The sequence below is a fragment of the Staurois parvus genome, unplaced genomic scaffold (assembly GCF_062004578.1).
Source record: "Staurois parvus isolate SC_StPar_1 unplaced genomic scaffold, SC_StPar_1.0 ptg000616l, whole genome shotgun sequence".
NCBI lineage: Eukaryota > Metazoa > Chordata > Amphibia > Anura > Ranidae > Staurois > Staurois parvus.
The window spans coordinates 1,354,606-1,372,413 of NW_028318412.1; the positions used below are offsets into that span (position 1 = coordinate 1,354,606).

The 17,808-nt window shown below is 40.9% G+C and overlaps 1 protein-coding gene across 2 annotated transcripts in view; it reads left to right on the top strand.

Moving 5' to 3' along the window:
- The first annotated feature begins 2,354 nt into the window (after nucleotides 1–2,354).
- The window catches only part of ASB1 (ankyrin repeat and SOCS box containing 1), a 39,240-nt gene continuing 23,786 nt past the window's right edge, over nucleotides 2,355–17,808 (top strand). For both annotated transcript variants that reach the window (XM_089693173.1, XM_089693174.1), the window contains exons 1-3: nucleotides 2,355–2,491; nucleotides 8,424–8,565; nucleotides 15,779–16,081. In XM_089693173.1, coding sequence (XP_089549299.1) covers nucleotides 2,437–2,491; nucleotides 8,424–8,565; nucleotides 15,779–16,081 — 500 coding nt within the window. In that variant the 5' untranslated portion in view covers nucleotides 2,355–2,436. The remainder of the gene's footprint in view (nucleotides 2,492–8,423; nucleotides 8,566–15,778; nucleotides 16,082–17,808) is intronic.

The window sequence follows — 17,808 nt, forward strand, 5'->3', positions numbered from 1 at the left end:
TTCCCATTTGTTTTTTACATTAACAACTTTCCCCAGGTATCATACCAGTATCAAAATTTACAGCTGCCGATTACCTTTAATCAGAAGTGATTCAAATGGCTGAACAGCCACTCGACCACTTGTCCCCTCTTGCCCCTGCCTTTCCTGGGCCCTCCTGAATGATTGGGGAGCCCAGGACTGCTGCTATAGGTGGCAATGGCTGCACTACACAAAGAGAGGAACTGATGTTGTTCCTCATTCTCTGTGAACTCCCCCCGAAATCGGAAGTGACGAGGATTTCATTACTTCTGGTTTTGGCTGTTTGTTTACTGTTAACGGCCAGGAAAGCAGACAACCAGACTGACCTGTGTCCAATTGACTGCATTGTAGGCCAGAGGAGAGATCTAATAGATCCCAGATCCATCAGTAAAGAGTACCTGTCACTGTCTATTGCTATCAAAAGGGATGCTTACATTCCTTGTGATAACATTAAAAATGATTTAAAACAAATGAAAGTGTTAAGAATAAAAAAAAATAAAAGGTAATAAAATACATTTAAAAAAAAAATCGCTTCCCAACCGCCCTATAGCAGAAGTACTGCTACAGGGCGGCAGGGATGCGCAAAATCACACACACACACATATATATATATATATATTTGCATTTCCTGCTATTGGCTCCTCGGCATGTCAATCACCGGGTCCTCACAGCCGGTTATCGGTAGGGACTCGGTGATTGCCAGCGCAGCTGACAAAGGAGAGGTCTGTATGTAAACAACACAGGTCTCTCCCCTGTCAGCACAAACAGGCTGCTTTGTATTGCTCTGCACAGCAGACCAATACAAAGCAGTTTGTCTAAATAGTAAAACACACAGCACACTATGTAAAACGCAACACAGCACACTGTTAACCCTTTGATCGCCCCAGATGTTAACCCCTTCCTGCCCAGTGTCAGTGCTTTTTATTAGCACTGATCACTGTATTAGTGTCACTGGGGATGTCAGTGGCAGTCCGTTCCCCCCCAGTGTCAGAATGCCCGCCGCAATCTCGCATTCCCGCAATAAGTCACTGATCGCTGTCATTACCAGCGCTGCATTACTTTAACTGAGGATTGTGCGGTCATGCAATGCTGCACCCAAATGAAATTCATTTCCTTTTTTCCCACGATTTGAGCTTTGTTTCGGTGGTATTTGATTTCCTCTGCGGTTTTGATTTTTTGCGCTATAAAAAAAAAAATGCCAATTTTGAGAAAAAAACTATATTTTTTACTTTTTGCTATTAAACAGGTCCAGTAAAAAAATTTAAAAAATCAAATTTCGTCATAAATTTAGACCAACATGTATTCTGCTACATCTTTGCTAAAAAACAAAATCGCCAATACATGTAAATTAATTGGTTTACGTGAATAATACAGAGTTTACAAATGGCGGTATAGATACTGGATTTTTTTTTTTTACTAGTAATGGCGGAGATCAGTGACTTATAGCGGGACTGTGGCGAACATTCTGACACTGGGGGGGGAAACGGACTTGCTGTCACTGACATCCCCAGTGACACCAATACAGTGATCAGTGATAAAAAAAAAAAAAAAGCACTGACACTGTACTAATGACACTGGGAAGGAAGAGGGGTTAACATGAGGGGCGATTAAAGGGTTAACTGTGTGCAGGAAGTGTTTTACTAGGGGGCTGTGTCTGTGTGCTTCACTGTAAGCACACTGCTTTAGATGGCTGTGCGCAGCCATCCAGAGAAGTGTGCCCAAGCTGACAGGGAGAACTGTTAGTAAACAAAACAGTCCTCCTCCCCGACGATGATTCTTGGTAATCGACGATGATTCTTGGTAATCACCGGGCACCGGTGGGTAGTCACCAACTGGGACCCGGTGATTGACAGCCACGGCCGCGAATGGCGATGTGGGTAGAACCCCCTACCCGGAAATGCAAAATCACGTATATATACACAAGATTTTGTGCACCCCTGCAGCAGTATTTCTGCTATTAACGGATGTAAATGGATGATCATCCATTTACTTCAGCTAGTCCATAGAAATGCATGGGTGTCCTTTTTTTCATCCATAAGCAGACAGAAGGCCAGTGATGTCCGTTTTTCATCTAAGATCTGCGTTGATCTTGGGAGGTGACGTTTGATAATGAGATGGGTAGTGCACGAAGTTTGTTATATGACATTTTAGTGACAGGGTTTAGATCTGACAATTCCTCTGTTACAAACCAGGAAGGATATTGCCATAGAAACGGGGTCTAGCAGAAGCAAATAGAATGTGTATCCGATCTCCTATAGGCGGAACGACTGCAGACGCTGATTGGTGGGACATATGACACAGTCTTCCCGTTCTGTCCTCGATTAATGACGTCGCCAGTTATCTGTGTAAGTGACACAAGAAACGTCCAATCGGCGGCGGGAGGCGGGTCCGCTTTGGAAGAGTGTAATTAGATTCCGGATGGAGGAGGACTGTGAGGGGGCAGACGGTGGTGTGAGAGGCACCCCTAGAGTGGGTAAGAGCACCTGGAGTGTGCATGTGGCCCTCCTGCGCAATGTGCTGCCTGCCTGACACAGGGAGACCTCACTGGTGTAAGTGAAGGCCGTGCACCATTCATCAGTACGAGGGCTCTACTGGGGTCTATGATAAAGCAAATACTTCCTAGTTATAGTGACCAGAGGAGCATGCCCAGGGGTGGACTGACCATTTGGAAACTCGGCCACTGCCCGAGGTCAGTAGGGGGCACCATGAGATGCCCCTGGTATCTTTTTCATGGGCTTTTTTGAGTTTGGGCAAGGACATGGGGCCCCATGATCCCCTATTGCCTGGGGGCCCCATGAGTTGTCAGTCCACCCCTGAGCATGCCTCATAAAGGGGACTAGGAATGGTACACCTGTTATCTGTATTGGATGTCAGCAGGTGGACGGTGTTCGGGGTGAGGGGAGATTTCTGCTTGTAGGAAATGTAACAATAACATACAATGTTTCAGCAGTTAGAAGAGCAGAAATGCAGGCTCACCCTGTGAAGTATTTGCTATGACCTCATACTTGCCCCTCCTAGCACACGTACACCACTGATGTCATCTCCTCTCTGTTGCCCCTGATGGTGTCACTCAGGAGCGCCCATCCCAGCACCACGCTTCATTCATATGTTGTAGATGCCAGGAGTGTACATTGCACTGTACATGCAGCAATGGCAGAGTACACGCTTTGCTGACTTATTCACTTTCAGGACATTAGAAAGGACAAGTCGGCACGCTACGGCTGGAGGAAAAGAGGTTTAAAGGGATAAGTTCAGCCTTGAGAACATGTTACATAGTACATGTTCCACCTGTTTTTAGGCCTGGTTCACACTATTGTGGGCGTGGGAATCACACCTGTTCCCATAGCCGCAACAAAAACACACGGGCACCCCCACACATCTAAATACACAGCGCGGGTGTGGGAACTGCGAGGAAAATGCATGGTGCAAAAACATCATGCGATTTTCTGGCTGCTGCGATTTCAACTGGTGCAGGAATCTTTTTCCTGCATGAAACGAAAGCATAGCAGCCTGCCCAAATGCGACCTGCAGTAGCATGTTTCCACTTCTGCAGCCTCTCGCTGATTTCTCCTCCCCCCCCCCCCCCCATTGTTACACGGGAAAGGGGGCTTTTTATAACAGCCTTTGCAACTTCTCAGTTAATTAGCAGGGCTCTAGTGGGCACTCTAGGTAGTTCATTGACTGTTCCTGTCATTGTGTAAGTGCCTGGCCATGCGAGATACAAGCTGACATATCCACCGACAGTCTGCAGGAGCCTGAGTTTGCACCCTTGATCTTAAAAGAAACAAAGTTTCCATTAACTCCGGGGAAAGTGACAGTTAATTCTGTGAGCTATAGTGAAGGGAAAAAAAAAAAAGCCGGCAACTACATTTTAAAATTGGCACCGACATACACTTCCTATTGCAAAAAAGAAAAAAAAAAATTGTAAACCAAGGCATTATTTTCAATGGATTTTCATTCGTAAATCAAAAATTACGTTAACCAAGGCGTTTGTAAACTGATTACTGTATTCCATTTCTTCTAGATTTTAACCACTTGAAAATAATTGTAGTTGACACAAACCCACAGAAGTGAAATTTAACTGTAGTTATATAAACATTTATGATAAACCTTGAAGCTATTTCGTCTGTACTTCTGTGGATCACAGGAGTGCAGTTTGCTCTGCACTCCTGTGACCCGTATCCAGCTGATGGGGTTGAAGCCTGCTGTTGGCTGACGTCACTCAGCTGGTCCAGGCTGGGTTGGAAGAATCCTGACTTTAACCATTTGCCGCCCGCCCTATTGCCGAATGGCGGCTGGCAAATGTCATCGGCGTCCTCCCGCACATGCGCAGATTGCACTCCTGCAGAGCCGCGCAGCGGCGCAATCTGTCACCGGCCGTGTACCTCGGACATGGCTGATGACAGATCTGAGTATTGGCCCCCGTTGCCGGTACCATGTGACCTGCTGTAACCAATCACAGCAGGTCACATGACAGTTGTATACAATGCCATTCATTCATGCCATCCATTGTATACTAGTGTCTAGCTGTGAATGGTCACAGGTAATCACATGCACATGTCATGTGATTAGCTGTGGCCAAATCACAGCTAAGCACAAAAAAACCCTGAATGAATCGATGTCATTCAGGTAAATGCTTGCTTAGAGCAAAGTAATTCTTTGCTATAAGCAAATTGTGTAAAAAAAAAAATACTGATCACTTCCCCAAAGTAGTACAATGTTACTATGGTAACATTGTACTACTTTGGTCATAGTGAAATATGAAAAAAAAAAATCTTAAAAAAAAAAAGAAATAAAATGTAATAAAAAATAATAAAAAAATATATATATATTTTTTTCATACTGTCACCAGTGTCCCTGATCACCGCCATGCCAGTTATATGATGACGCTGTACTGCACTGGTGACAATATGTAAAAAAAAATAGTGAAACTAATTTTTTTAATTTTTTAATTTTCCGAAAAATGACAAAAAAAATACAACTTCAAAAAACTCACCATGCCTGTTATGAAGTACGCCAGACTGTCTGCTTTGCAAAAAGGGGTCATTTGGGGGATATCTGTACTGTTCTGACATTCTTGGACCTCAAGAGATTAGATTGGCTGTCAGTACTTCAGGACTGATCAATATTCAGATCTATACCATAGTTTGTGAACTCTATAACTTTCCTACAAACTAAATCATACATCCTAATTTGGGTTATTTTCACCAAAGACATGTAGCAGAATACATCTTGGCCTAAATTTATGAAGAACAATTATTTATTTGCAAACTTTTATAACAGAAACAAAGAAAAACGTGTGTTTTTTTCAAAATGTTTGGTCTTTTTTTGTTAATTTAGCAAAAAATAAAACCCCCGGCGGTGATTAAATACCACCAAAAGAAAGCTCTAGTTGTGTGAAGAAGATGATAAAATTTTAGTTTGGGTACAATGTTGTATGACCGCGCAATTGTCATTCAAAGTGTGAGAGCGCTGAAACCTAAAAACTGGCCTGGGCAGGAAGGTGTAAAATTGCCCGGTATTGAAATGGTTAAAGTCAGACCCCCCCCCCAGCCCAGCGCTCCAATGAGCTCTGGGGGGCAGAGCAGACAGCGATGGCAGCTGTGAGAATGCAGTGATCAGCGGCGGTCATGTGATCGCTGAGTTCTCACCCTTAGAGTCGGTGGGGGATTAATCCAACATCTGATACTGCATCTACCTAGGTTAGTATGATTTAAAAAAAAAAAAAAAAAGAAATCCTACTCTTCTCTTAGGATATGTATACAAAACATCATACGATGCATGGAATCCCTTTCAAGCTGACTAGCTCTGTACAGTTGTCCAATATATCTGCATCCCCAGTAGGCATCTTGGTGATATCAGTAGAACTCACAAATCACCTGTGTGCGAAGACATATTCTAATGGTAGACCAGTGACTCATTGAACAGGTTCAGCAAGCATTGGGGAATGATAGCTTCCATTAGATATCCTCAGATTAACAGAATTCTCATTATGCAAAATTTTATTGGAAATTATAGCCAAAACTAGTTGTCCGTTTTTTAACTGTCAGTTTTGGAAACTTTCCAAAAATGTCTCTCTTAAGAAGACAATACAGTATATGTATATTTAGGTTGTTTTTTTAGATTGTAACTAATTCTTAGCCAGCTAAATGGCTGATTCCAGTGTTCGGTACCAAGTGTACTGTTAGAAATATAGTAGGGTCTATCAGCAATGAGTACTATGGCATATGTGCAAAATCTCCACTCTGGGGTTGGCAGCTTACCACAGGGCATTATCTGGTGCTAACAAATTTGTTCATAGTGACAGAACATATGGCTGGAAGATAATATCTGCAAGTCACACCATTATAAAACCAAAAATAAATGTATATAGGTCACATATTCCCCGTGGGCAGCAAATGCTGAATAGACAGACTTAGCAATAACTCGCAAAATATCATTCCCCTGCCTAATCCCTATCCTTGCAGCTTTTAAACAGAAGATACCTATCCTGGCTAAACTCCCTTTCATTTCATTGGAATGCATATTCTAAGAATGAAATGCCCCAATTACCTCATTTCCTTGGCACTCTTAAGTCCGCCAAGTTTTCCTTGGTAAACACTTCTGCCCACAGCCTCTTCTCCAATAACACTCTCCGGATCACGGAAGATTCCATTTCACTCTCACGCACCCAATGATAAGCACTTAAAGGGATCCACCTTAGTGGCTCAAAATAAATGAGCAAGAGAAGAAAGTGCTATATAGTGCAGTAAGTTTATTAAATCAGCAGCAGAATCATAAAAATGAACATCGTAAACTCACATCTGGCCCATAGGAATACAGCTATGGTATACAGGAATGTGAACACAAATTCCAAGATGGCCGCTGGCCTCCCTCGTGGCTCAGGCAGTCTAGTATCACTGGCTTGGCTCCTCCCTAATGCATTTCGTGCACTTGCACGTTTTCAAAGAGTTCCACATGGTCGCTAGTGGGGCTTAAATATGTACGCCAGTTAAACTCAGGGTATTTTCAAATCTCTCAATTCTGAAACAGAAGCTAAACTTTTCATTCACTTTGCACTTTAAAGAATAAGTATACCTTTGGGAACATGTTACACGTTCCACCCGTTTTTAAGGTGGAACGTGTAACATGTTCTCGATCCTGCAGCTGTCGCCCGATCCCCCCCCCCAATAATGAAAGTACAGGGAGAAGTTCCCTGTACTAACTGTCACTTTTTAAAAACTGCGTGGCCATGTTGGGCTTCACCCACACGGCCGCATCATTCATTCACAGTGTTCTGTGAATGAATGGACAACATGCACCGACAGCCTTAGTGGAAAACTCTTGTACGGTATTGAACATCTGCTGAGGTCTTGAATACCAGTGCCTGGAAATGAGTGAATAGGGTCTTCTTCCTTTATAGGACAACCGATGAACCTACAGAATGTCCTAAGAAATTTCTGTTCAAAAGCTTTTTATTCAAGTTTTCAAAGTTCACAGAGAACAAATTGTAGAATTGGAACACATAGTGCAAACAATGACTGAATTCATTAGGTTAAGGCCACCTAGGTAGGGCCAGATAACCATACAACACTGCAAAAGAAGAAGAAAACGAAAGACGTCCATGAATGCAGTTATAACGAGTTGTTCAAAGAGCAAGGTGTCCCTTATATAATTATAAAAGAGTAAAAAAGGAAGGGGTTTATGTTGTAATGGGAAGACCTATAATAGTTGCAAAAAACATGAGGGCATCTCTATGGTTCAAGCAGCGAGGAATTAAAAATAGGAGATATTTATCTATCCACAGTTGCCAGATTTTGGTATACTTGGGAATACGATCATGTAAGGTAGCATGGATCTTTCCATGGCTCATACCACGCGTAACTCGGTTCTTGACTTCAAGTAAACTAAAGTTGGGGGTTTTCCAGGTAGCTGCTGTCCCAATAAATGTAACAAAATCGGGTGAGTGGGTTGTTTCAACTCCTGTGAACACTATGGCTCTGTCCAATGTTGTCCCCTACATTGATTTGATCCCCTAGTCTATATTCATCCCACTTTACAACTATGTACTGAAAACATTACTCACACTGCCTTGTCTTTAAACAATGTTCTTTATTTTATCAGAAATGTTTAAATACCTGCACAAGCCTTTAAAATGCACGGAACTATTGCAGATTGTGTTTTCATATAGCCACCTGAAAGCACTGAATCCTATGTTGCACGATAGTGCTGTTGCATGGTTGTTCCTGCTTATGCCAGTCTTTTTCCTTTTTGACACTGAATAAAACACGTCTGTATATTCTGAATTCCCATTATTAGTGGCAGTTCAGTTTGCTGGCATTCCTTGGTGCGCCTCATTTGAGGAAAAAAGATTGTGTTTTGACTGTCATCCACTAATCTGAGCATTACAACTCTATCATTTTCAGGACGCAACTTGAAAGCCTGGCTGCAAGACCAGTACTGTGATCATGAGCTGGAACAATGTCAGGACACGCTACTTCATAATGCTGCCTGTGTGGGGGATATTGACACACTGAGGACACTATTACAAGAGGAGAGGTTTCTAAGGTATGCCTGAGACAGTATAGACAAGTAAAATGAGCTGCCAGAGGATTTGTACACACTGGAAGTGTGTTTTCCCCTGTAATACTGTGGCTTTCTTTTATTATTGGAATCTCAAGTTGAACTGTGGTTCTGTTTTAACTATGGAGTTGTTCCAGAATTTAAATAAAAAAGTAGTCAAGATACCTTTTGCTGCCTATTTGCATTAGTATATTGAATTAAGACTTATTAGACTGTAGTTAAAGCTATTATTCTTAGCTGTTGTGTGTTTTTTTTTTGCTTTTACAAAATGGTATCATTCTGGATCTGGAAACCCCTAAATAGACTATGCAAATACCAGTTCTTTTGTAGGCTTAGGCATGCCCCACACATGGCCTGGCAATAGGATGCCTAAAGGGTAACTCCACTTTCCTGGTAAAAACAAAATCGTAAATAAAAAAAAAAAATATAGAGTTTACAATTGCGGCTCAAGTCATATTGTAATTGAATGTTATTTTAAAAAATGACCTTTCCTTTTAAATCTGCAGTGCTATAATTTTATGTAAAATGCAATGCAGTTTGACTACCTGGAGGCATTCTGTATACAGATGGGGTACAAAATGCCTCCCTGAAAATGTACTTTCCTGCTTGATTGATTGGCTTACTGATTTTCCCAGAAGTCTGCACTAAGATACAAGTCAGATTTTGGTAATTTCCTACAACAAAAATGTCATTTTTTGGTGAGATACTAAAGGGAAATCACATCTAAAGGGATGCAAACAGCTGGTTGAAAACCACCCCCATATTGATTCACTCAGCACATGGGCACAGACAAGTAATTTCTTCTAACAAAAGGTTGGAATCTCAGGGGTGTGGGCATTTTTTTTTAAAAACGACTCATCCAAGAGACTAAATCAGGATCCAATCAATTTGTCTCGCATGACAATCTACTTGTCCCGATTAAAAAAATAAATATTTTAACCAAAGCATATTTAAATCTGAGGTGCTTTTAGGAATGTCTGGTGTTTTTAAAAGCGAAAGGGGCTTTATGGTGACTTAAACTTAGTGTTTTTAACATTGCATTCTATCTCCTACTCCCCTCCCTACCTGCCTGTCTCCATCACCGCACTCGGGAAGTATCAGGGAGGGGAGAGACAGTATACTGAGCAACAACTGGGTACTCGTCAGGAAAGGGGAGTGACGGACCCTTTTAACACTCAGCAGAAGCGCATCTGCTGAGAGAGTAAATCCAGGAAGAAAAAAAAAAAAAAAAACATTATTCCTTCAGGTTACCCTCGCACATGGAAGCGCTTGGGTGTTCAGTACTAGCACCTACTGAGCAGCCAAATCAAGCTCCAGTGTACGCTCCGTTAGGCCCCGTTCACACCTGGGTGTTTTAGGTTTGCGGCAGAATTGCTGCAATTTTGCCTGCAATGTCAAAACACACTACTGTTCTATTTTGGTATAGCTATAGCCGGCAATGCTGATCGAGTGGCAAAAATCAAACAGGGCAGATCTACCAAAGTCGATCGGTAGATCTACTTCCATACAACTGCTCTTACATGGATCAAAATTTGGCTGCTCCCTGCTAAACCGGGCAAATATCAATCCATGTATGGATGGCTTCTCTCTTTTATTATTATACAGGATTTATATAGCGTCAACAGTGTGCACAGTGCTTTACAATATAAGGGAGACAGTACAATTACAATACATTTCAGTACAGAAAGAATAGGAGGGCCCTGCTCATGGAGCTTACAATCTAAAAATCTTAACCCTAAGTTAACCCTAACCCTGACTAACCGTGACTTTAAACGCTTACTTAACTGTAGCTCAAACCCTAACTTAACCCCAAACCCAACTTTAACCTTAACTTAACACTCTAACCGTAACAACACACAGATTACATACTGTACATTTGTAAACACATACTTACCCAGCAATGGACATCTGTGTATAGTAGAATAATTTTTCAGGGTGGCTTCATAAATCCTGGTATAAGGTCCAGAACTGCGCTTTACTTTCACGTTCTGACAGCAATGGATGTACCCAATAGCATCTTCTGGTTTGCAACAATTGCCTCATATACTTTACTATACATATATTCCCTTGTCTGGACCCGTTCTGTCAATATATTTTTGTAAGTGAAGTCTCCAGAACTGGACTTAGTATTCTAAGTGAGGTTTAACTAAAGATCTATATAGAGGAATCAGGACTCCCTTGCTCCTGCTAGCGACCCCTCGAGTGATGCATCCTAGAATTCTGTTTGCTTTTCCCAGTGCCTGTCCACACTGTTTGCTCATTTTGCAGTCACCTGAAATAAATACTCCCAAATATTTTGATTTGGTAGTGCTGGTCAACACTTTACACACAGTAGGGTAGTCGATCAAGGTATTCTTTTTCCCTTAATGCGCTATTTTACATTTAGAAATATTTAACTGTAATTTTCCCTGCTTTGACCAATCTTCCAGCAATGCCAAATCATGTTCCATGTTGTATACACCTCCAGGGTTATCAACCTTGCTATTACACACCTTAGTATCATCAGCAAAAAGACATACAATACCCAGCAACCCTTTAGTTATATCACTTACATATAAAATAAATAGAACAGGACCTAGTACAGAGTCCTGTGGAACCCCACTAGTGATGGTCTGTTCTGAATGAACACCATTTACAACCACACTCTGGTATCTAGCCTTTAGCCAACTGCATATCTGCTGAACCATCCAAGGGTTAAGGCACAGCTTGGACAACTTTTTTCTTAGATATGCTTGCTGAAATGAAGATAGGCTATGTCCACAGTACCACCCTGGTCCAAAACATTAGTGATCTAAACAAAAAAAAAAAAATCAGATTAGTCTGACATGATCTGCCTTCAGTAAAGCCATGCTGCGTTGGATCCAGCAAATTTGTGTTTTAGGTGATCAATTATCCTTTTTTTCAGTAGTGATTCCATTAACTTGATTACAACCAGTGTTAACCATACTGGCCTATAATTGCCAGCTTCTACCTTGTTGCCTTTCTTGTAGATAGATACAATGTTAGCTGTCTGCCAGTCATTGGGAACTTCTTTTGTTAGAAGAGAAGGATTAAAAAGATCTGTTAATAGTCCAGCAACTATTTCTCTAACTTCTCTAAGAACTCTGGGTTGAATACCATTTGGAACCGTTGCTTTATTAAGCATTAACTGAGCCATTTCCTCTGCTACCACTGGCCTTAGAAATCCTGGCAATTAACCATCATTACTAGAACCAATATGATCCCCCAACTTTTTATTGGTCTCCCTCAACACAAGTGTTGTGCCCACTTTTCACTTCAGTGATCCCCGTTGTATTTTTTCCTTTTATGACTGATGTACCTAGAAATGGTTTTATCTCTTTTTATTAATAGATATATAGCCATTCCCTCCTCTTTCTGTGCTTTGGCAGCACTGATAATGTGTTTGGGCTCCTTTTTTGTTTTCTTAATATACTTCTTTATCAGCTGCACTTTGTTTCCTTGAATCTCCTATATACTGACTTTTTTTTCTCTTTTACTATCCTACTTACCTCTTTAGTGAATCATATTGTTTTTTTTTACTCTACTAATTTTCCTGACTTATAATCTAGTTGCCTCTAGGATGGTAGACTTTACCTCTCCCTTCATTGTCATTTGAGTTATCTCGTCAAGCAACAGGTTGTTATATTCTTTAGACTGTCCTAGGGGTCTCTATACTACACCAATTCTAAGGAAAGATCCTGTAGTTGGAAGGCAAGCCAAGAGGGTTTCAACTATTGCATTTTGTTTTTTGAATTAACATTAGCCTTATGCTATTTTTGACATATATGGCAACTCCAACTCCCCTCTTTCCTACTCGGTCTTTGATATATAGTAGTACCCTGGTGTAGTTATGTCCCAGTCATTTGAATCCTTGAAACATGTCTCTGTAATCGAACAAAATTACAATTGTCCCTAGACACAAAGCTATCAGCTCCCAAAGCTTTTTGCCTAAACTGCGAGCATTAGTGCACATGATGTGACAAACCCCACTATCTACTTCTGTATTTTTAACACCAGATGCTTTAAAGTGGAACTTTAGTCAGAAACTTTAGTCCTGCTAAATCACTGCAGGCTGGCCCCTTTTGCAGATTTAGCTCTGTAAAACATTACAAATAAGTGCCTATACTGTTTAACATCCAGTAATACACTGTCTCATCCTGCTCTGCACATGCTCAGTTGCTCTCCATTTTTAGGCACTGCCGAGATTGAAGAGGCTAATCTGCTGACAGTCTAAAGATTAAAACGGAACTAAACCCATCAATTTAACAGTTTCAAAATGCTGTCACATTTGCTTGTGTTCTCAACCAAACTGTCAAACCATGAAATGATTGGTGGTATAACTTATCATGTGTGCAGCATCGTGACAGTTGCAGTTCAAACAGATGGCAGCTTCCTTGACTGAAAAGGATAGGGGGTTTAGTACTGCTTCTCAGGTCTTTGGGCTTCAACAAAATGGCAGCCTCCAGCAAGAAGAAACAGGAGCAATGCTGGAGGCAAATTACAGCACACACTAATTTTGGCTGCATAAATAATAATTTGGAATGTATGTTCCTTTCTAAAGAACACTATTTTTTATCAATTGTTATGAGTAAAGTTCCACTTTAACTGAATTAACTATCCCATAAGTCCTTAGCAACACAACCCTCACATTTGTTTTAACCTGCTGGGGACAGAAATACTTCTCATAGATTTAAATCTCTGCCCCTATTTCTCAGTTTAAATACATGTTCAAAAAATTACTGAATGGAATAGTAGGAAGCTCAGTGCCCTTGTTTGGGGAACGCAGACCATCATTTGTGCAGCTCAATATCAGACCACCTGATAGCATCACCATCATGATTAACATAACCAAAACCTTCAGCTTTGCACCAACCTTTTAACCAAATATTATACTCTTCTATATGAAGGATTTGTTGTTCATTATAGATGGGTAAGATCTCTGCAAATGAGTGCACTTGCAAAAAGGAACTCTCTGAAGACCTATATTCAAGAGTAGCTAATCTGCATAAGGTTGGAATGGGATACAAAGCAATCTCAAAGTATTCAGGCATACATCAGTAGGCAGACACATTGTCTTATTAATGGAGACAGTTTAATACTGTGGCTACTCTTCCTACAAGTGGGTGCCCAGCCAAAATGACTCCCAGGGCACAACCCAGAATCCCCAATGAAGTAAAGAAAAACCCACGACTAACAGCTAAGGCTTGAAGACCTCACTTGAACTGGCAAACATCCCTGTTCATGAGTCTACCATATGTAAGCCTTTGAACAGGCAGGCTTTCCATGGCATAACACCATAGAGGAAGTCACTACTGTCCCAATAAAAAATTGCTGCACCCCTGAAGTTTGTCAAAGAGTACCTTGGCATACCGCAATGCTACTGGGAAAATGTTTTGTGATAAAACAAAAGTTGAATTGTTTGGGAAGAATACTCAGCACTATGTATGGCTCAAAAAGGGCACTGCTTACCAACATCAAAACATCATCCCAGTGGTGAAGTTTGATTTAGGCTTGCTTTACTGCCTCAGGGCCCAGACCACTTTCAATCATCATGGGGAAAATGAATCTCCAAGTTTACCAACATTTCCTGCAGGATAATGTCAGGCTGGTTGTCTACCAGACAAAGCTTAGTAGATGTTGAGTGACGCAACAGGACAATGACACTAAGCAGCTATTTGGAGCGGCCCAGTCCTTAACTCCATAGAGATGCTGTGGAATGACCTTAAGAGAGATGTTCACACCAGACCTCCTACAAATGTGTCTGAGCGGAAGCTGTAGAGAGGAATGATGAAAAATTCCTCCTGAACATTGTGAAAGGTCTGATCCAGAGTAAACTTTTCCTTTAGCATTGTGATTCTTTTAGTGTTTTCATTAAAGACATGAGAAATTAGAATTATTTGTGTGGTGTTATCCTTTTTCTTGCCACTGTAGCTTCATTACAATTTGGGACAGCAAGCCTTTCACATCAAAAATGACTTTTAGGTAAACTTCAGAGTAATAACTCTAGCTCATCCATACTGGATAAATGCCAGTGACTGCAAGGGCATCTAGAAAACAGTAGTGTGCCTTGTTCACACCAAAATGCTGGTGTGATGTGCAGTGCATTGTGGAAAAATGCAGACATGCTGCATTTTTCCACAGTGCAGTGGATGGCACTGCATTGCAGCGTAGCACACCACACTGCTGTGTGGAGGTTTGAATGAAGTGTAATTTCTAGTATAAAAGGATCATAGTAAATGGACAAATTGTACACTTTGCTTACATTTGAAGTATTTTATGTCTTAAAATTTCATGGAAAAATGGCAGGCAATATTGCCAAAAATTATTTATTAATAAGAAAAAAAAAGCAAAAATGTTAAATTGCTATGAGCCATAAAGCATATATAGGTGCAGGAACTGAAGTAGTTATAGAAGAGGTTATAATTATTTTTTACCAAAGTGAATCTAACTAGTAAATATAGGTGGCTAAAACATAGTAAATAATTATACAAGATCATACTGTGACAGGAACACGCTTAGCGAGAAAAATACAATTCCTCCTGTTAAATCTCTGATTGATATGGTTATGTTGTTGACATGCACTCACCGACCACTTAGGTACACTTATTAGGTACACCTTGCTAGTGCCAAGAAAATATCCCCCACACCATTACATCACCACCACCATCCTGAACCATTGATACAAGGCAGGATGGATCCATGCTTTCGTGTTTGTTTATGCCAAATTCTGACCCTACCATCTGATTGTCGCGGCTGAAATCAAATACCCATCTCCTCTGACCTCTGACATCAACAAGGCATTTTCGTCCATACAGCTGCCACTCTTTGGATATTTTCTCTTTTTTGGACCATTCTCTGTAAACCCTACAGATTGTGTGTGAAAATTCCAGTAGATTAGCAATTTTTGAAATACTCAGACCAGCCTGTCTGGCACCAACAACCATGCCACATTCAACGTCACTTAAATCCCCTTTCTGATGCTCAGTTTGAAGTTCAACAAGTCGTCTTCACCACTTCTACATGCATAAATGCATTCAGTTGCTGCCATGTGATTGGCTGATTAGCAGTTTGTGTTACCAAGCAATTAAACAGGTGTACCTAATAAAGTGGCCTGTGAGTGTAGCTGCCTTTTTATGAGAGGTTTCTGTTTAAATGACTATCTGATAAGTGTCTTCTGCCCCTTTTCCTACTCTCACAGACGTATAAATCAGAAGTCAGTGTGGTGCAGTGGATGGCTCCCCTGTTCCCCTCTACGCATTGCAGCAACAGCTGGCCATGCAGATTGTGTCTCTCTCTTGATCCATCATGGAGCTGAACTGGAACTAGTGGATGTAAAAGGGCAAACACCTCTGTTTGTGGCCACAGAAAATGGACACTTGGAATGTGTTCAGGTTCTTCTAAAAGCTGGAGCAGACCCTAATGGCAGCCCACATAATCGGAGTTCCCCGGTATATCACGCAGCTCGTATGGGCAGAGCTGATATATTAGAAGAGCTGATCAGGTAAAAACCTTTAATGCACTCTGTCTATGATAACTTATGACTATCCTGTGTGATGCAAAATGAAAGTGTTATCAGATTGGTCTATTTTATATTTGGGTGGACATATTGGTCTGTATATTGGCATTTTCTCAATAGAAGTTCAGTCACTTGCACCATATGTAGCTGGACAGTTTCTTTAGCATGTCGCAAGAGTATATAACAATAGTATGTTGTCTTGGCAGGAGAATTTTTTTTTCTGATAAAGGAAGGCATGGCTGCCATATAGGAGCATGGAATATATATGATCTATAGATGAGCTGAGCTTTGTTCTACATGTCATTGATATGTGTACCATAGTGAGCCCTGCATAGTAAAGTCCTTTAATACATGATTGTGGTGAATGTCTATCTAAAAAAGAAAATAGGTTTCCTATTTTTTCAACCCCCCCTTAGTGTGATGAGTTTAGTAGGCCCTGCTACGCTTCCTAAGCATTTCAGCCAGGGTACAATACTATCTGTCTTTGCTCCACTTCACTGTATGGCCTGCTCGATGACCCACTTTCTCTTCTTTAACCACTTTAATACTGGTCACTTTTACCCCCTTTCTGCCCAGGCCAATTTTCAGTTTTCAGCGCTCTCACAGTTTGAATGACAATTGCGCGGTCATGCAACACTGTACCCAAACAAAATTTTACAATTTTGTTCACACAAGTAGAGCCTTCTGTTGGTGGTTTTTAATGTGGTATTTGTGGTGGTATGTACTGACATCCTGTCTAATTTCTTGAGGCCCAAAAATGTCAGAACAGTACAGCTATCCCCCAAATTACCCTTTTTTTTTTTTTAAAGTAGACAGTCTGTGGTAGTTAGTAAGAATATTTTTTTTTATTATTATTATTAACATACTGTCACCAGTGCAGTACAGAGTCATACTATAACTGGTGTGGCAGTGATCAGGGACACTAACTGGTGACAGTATGGTAAAAAAAAAAAAAAAGTAATATGTTTTTCTTCAATTTGTTTTTTTTATGATTTTTTTTTTTTTAATAAAACACTGTGATCAGAGTAATATAATGTTACCATATTGACATTGTACCACTCTGGGGAAGTGATCAGTAGTTATTTATTTATTTTTTACACATTATGATTGCCTACAGCAGTGAATTTCACTGCTATAGGCAAGCATTTAATGGAATTAAATCAATTCATTCAGTGTTTTTCGTTGTGATTAGCTGTGATTTGGCCACAGCTTATCATATGACACAGATGGGCTGCGATTGGCCAATCACAGCTAGCAACACAATCATATACAATGGATGGCATGAAAGGAAGTCATCCATTGTTTACAATTGTCATGTGACCTGCTGTGATTGGTCACAGTAGTCACATGATACTGGCAATGGGCCGGTACACAGACTGGTCATCAGTTATGTCCGATAGTTGGTGACAGATATTGCCACAGCGCAGCAGCAGTCCGGGAGGACATAATGACGCCCACCTGGATCGACAAAAGTCCTGTTCGCCCATCATTTTGCTATTGGCCGGGTGAGAACTAGTTAAAATTATCCCAGGTAAGCCCTACACCTTCCACGCATGTGTGATAAATACCCTATTCATTCCAGTGAAACAATTGTACAAATTCTACATTCCATTCCAATGGAACACCTATATACCATGTGAACTCCATTTTTATTCCAGTGAAACATCATACACCTCCTGGACCCTGTTCATTTCAAAGCAACATCCAAACAC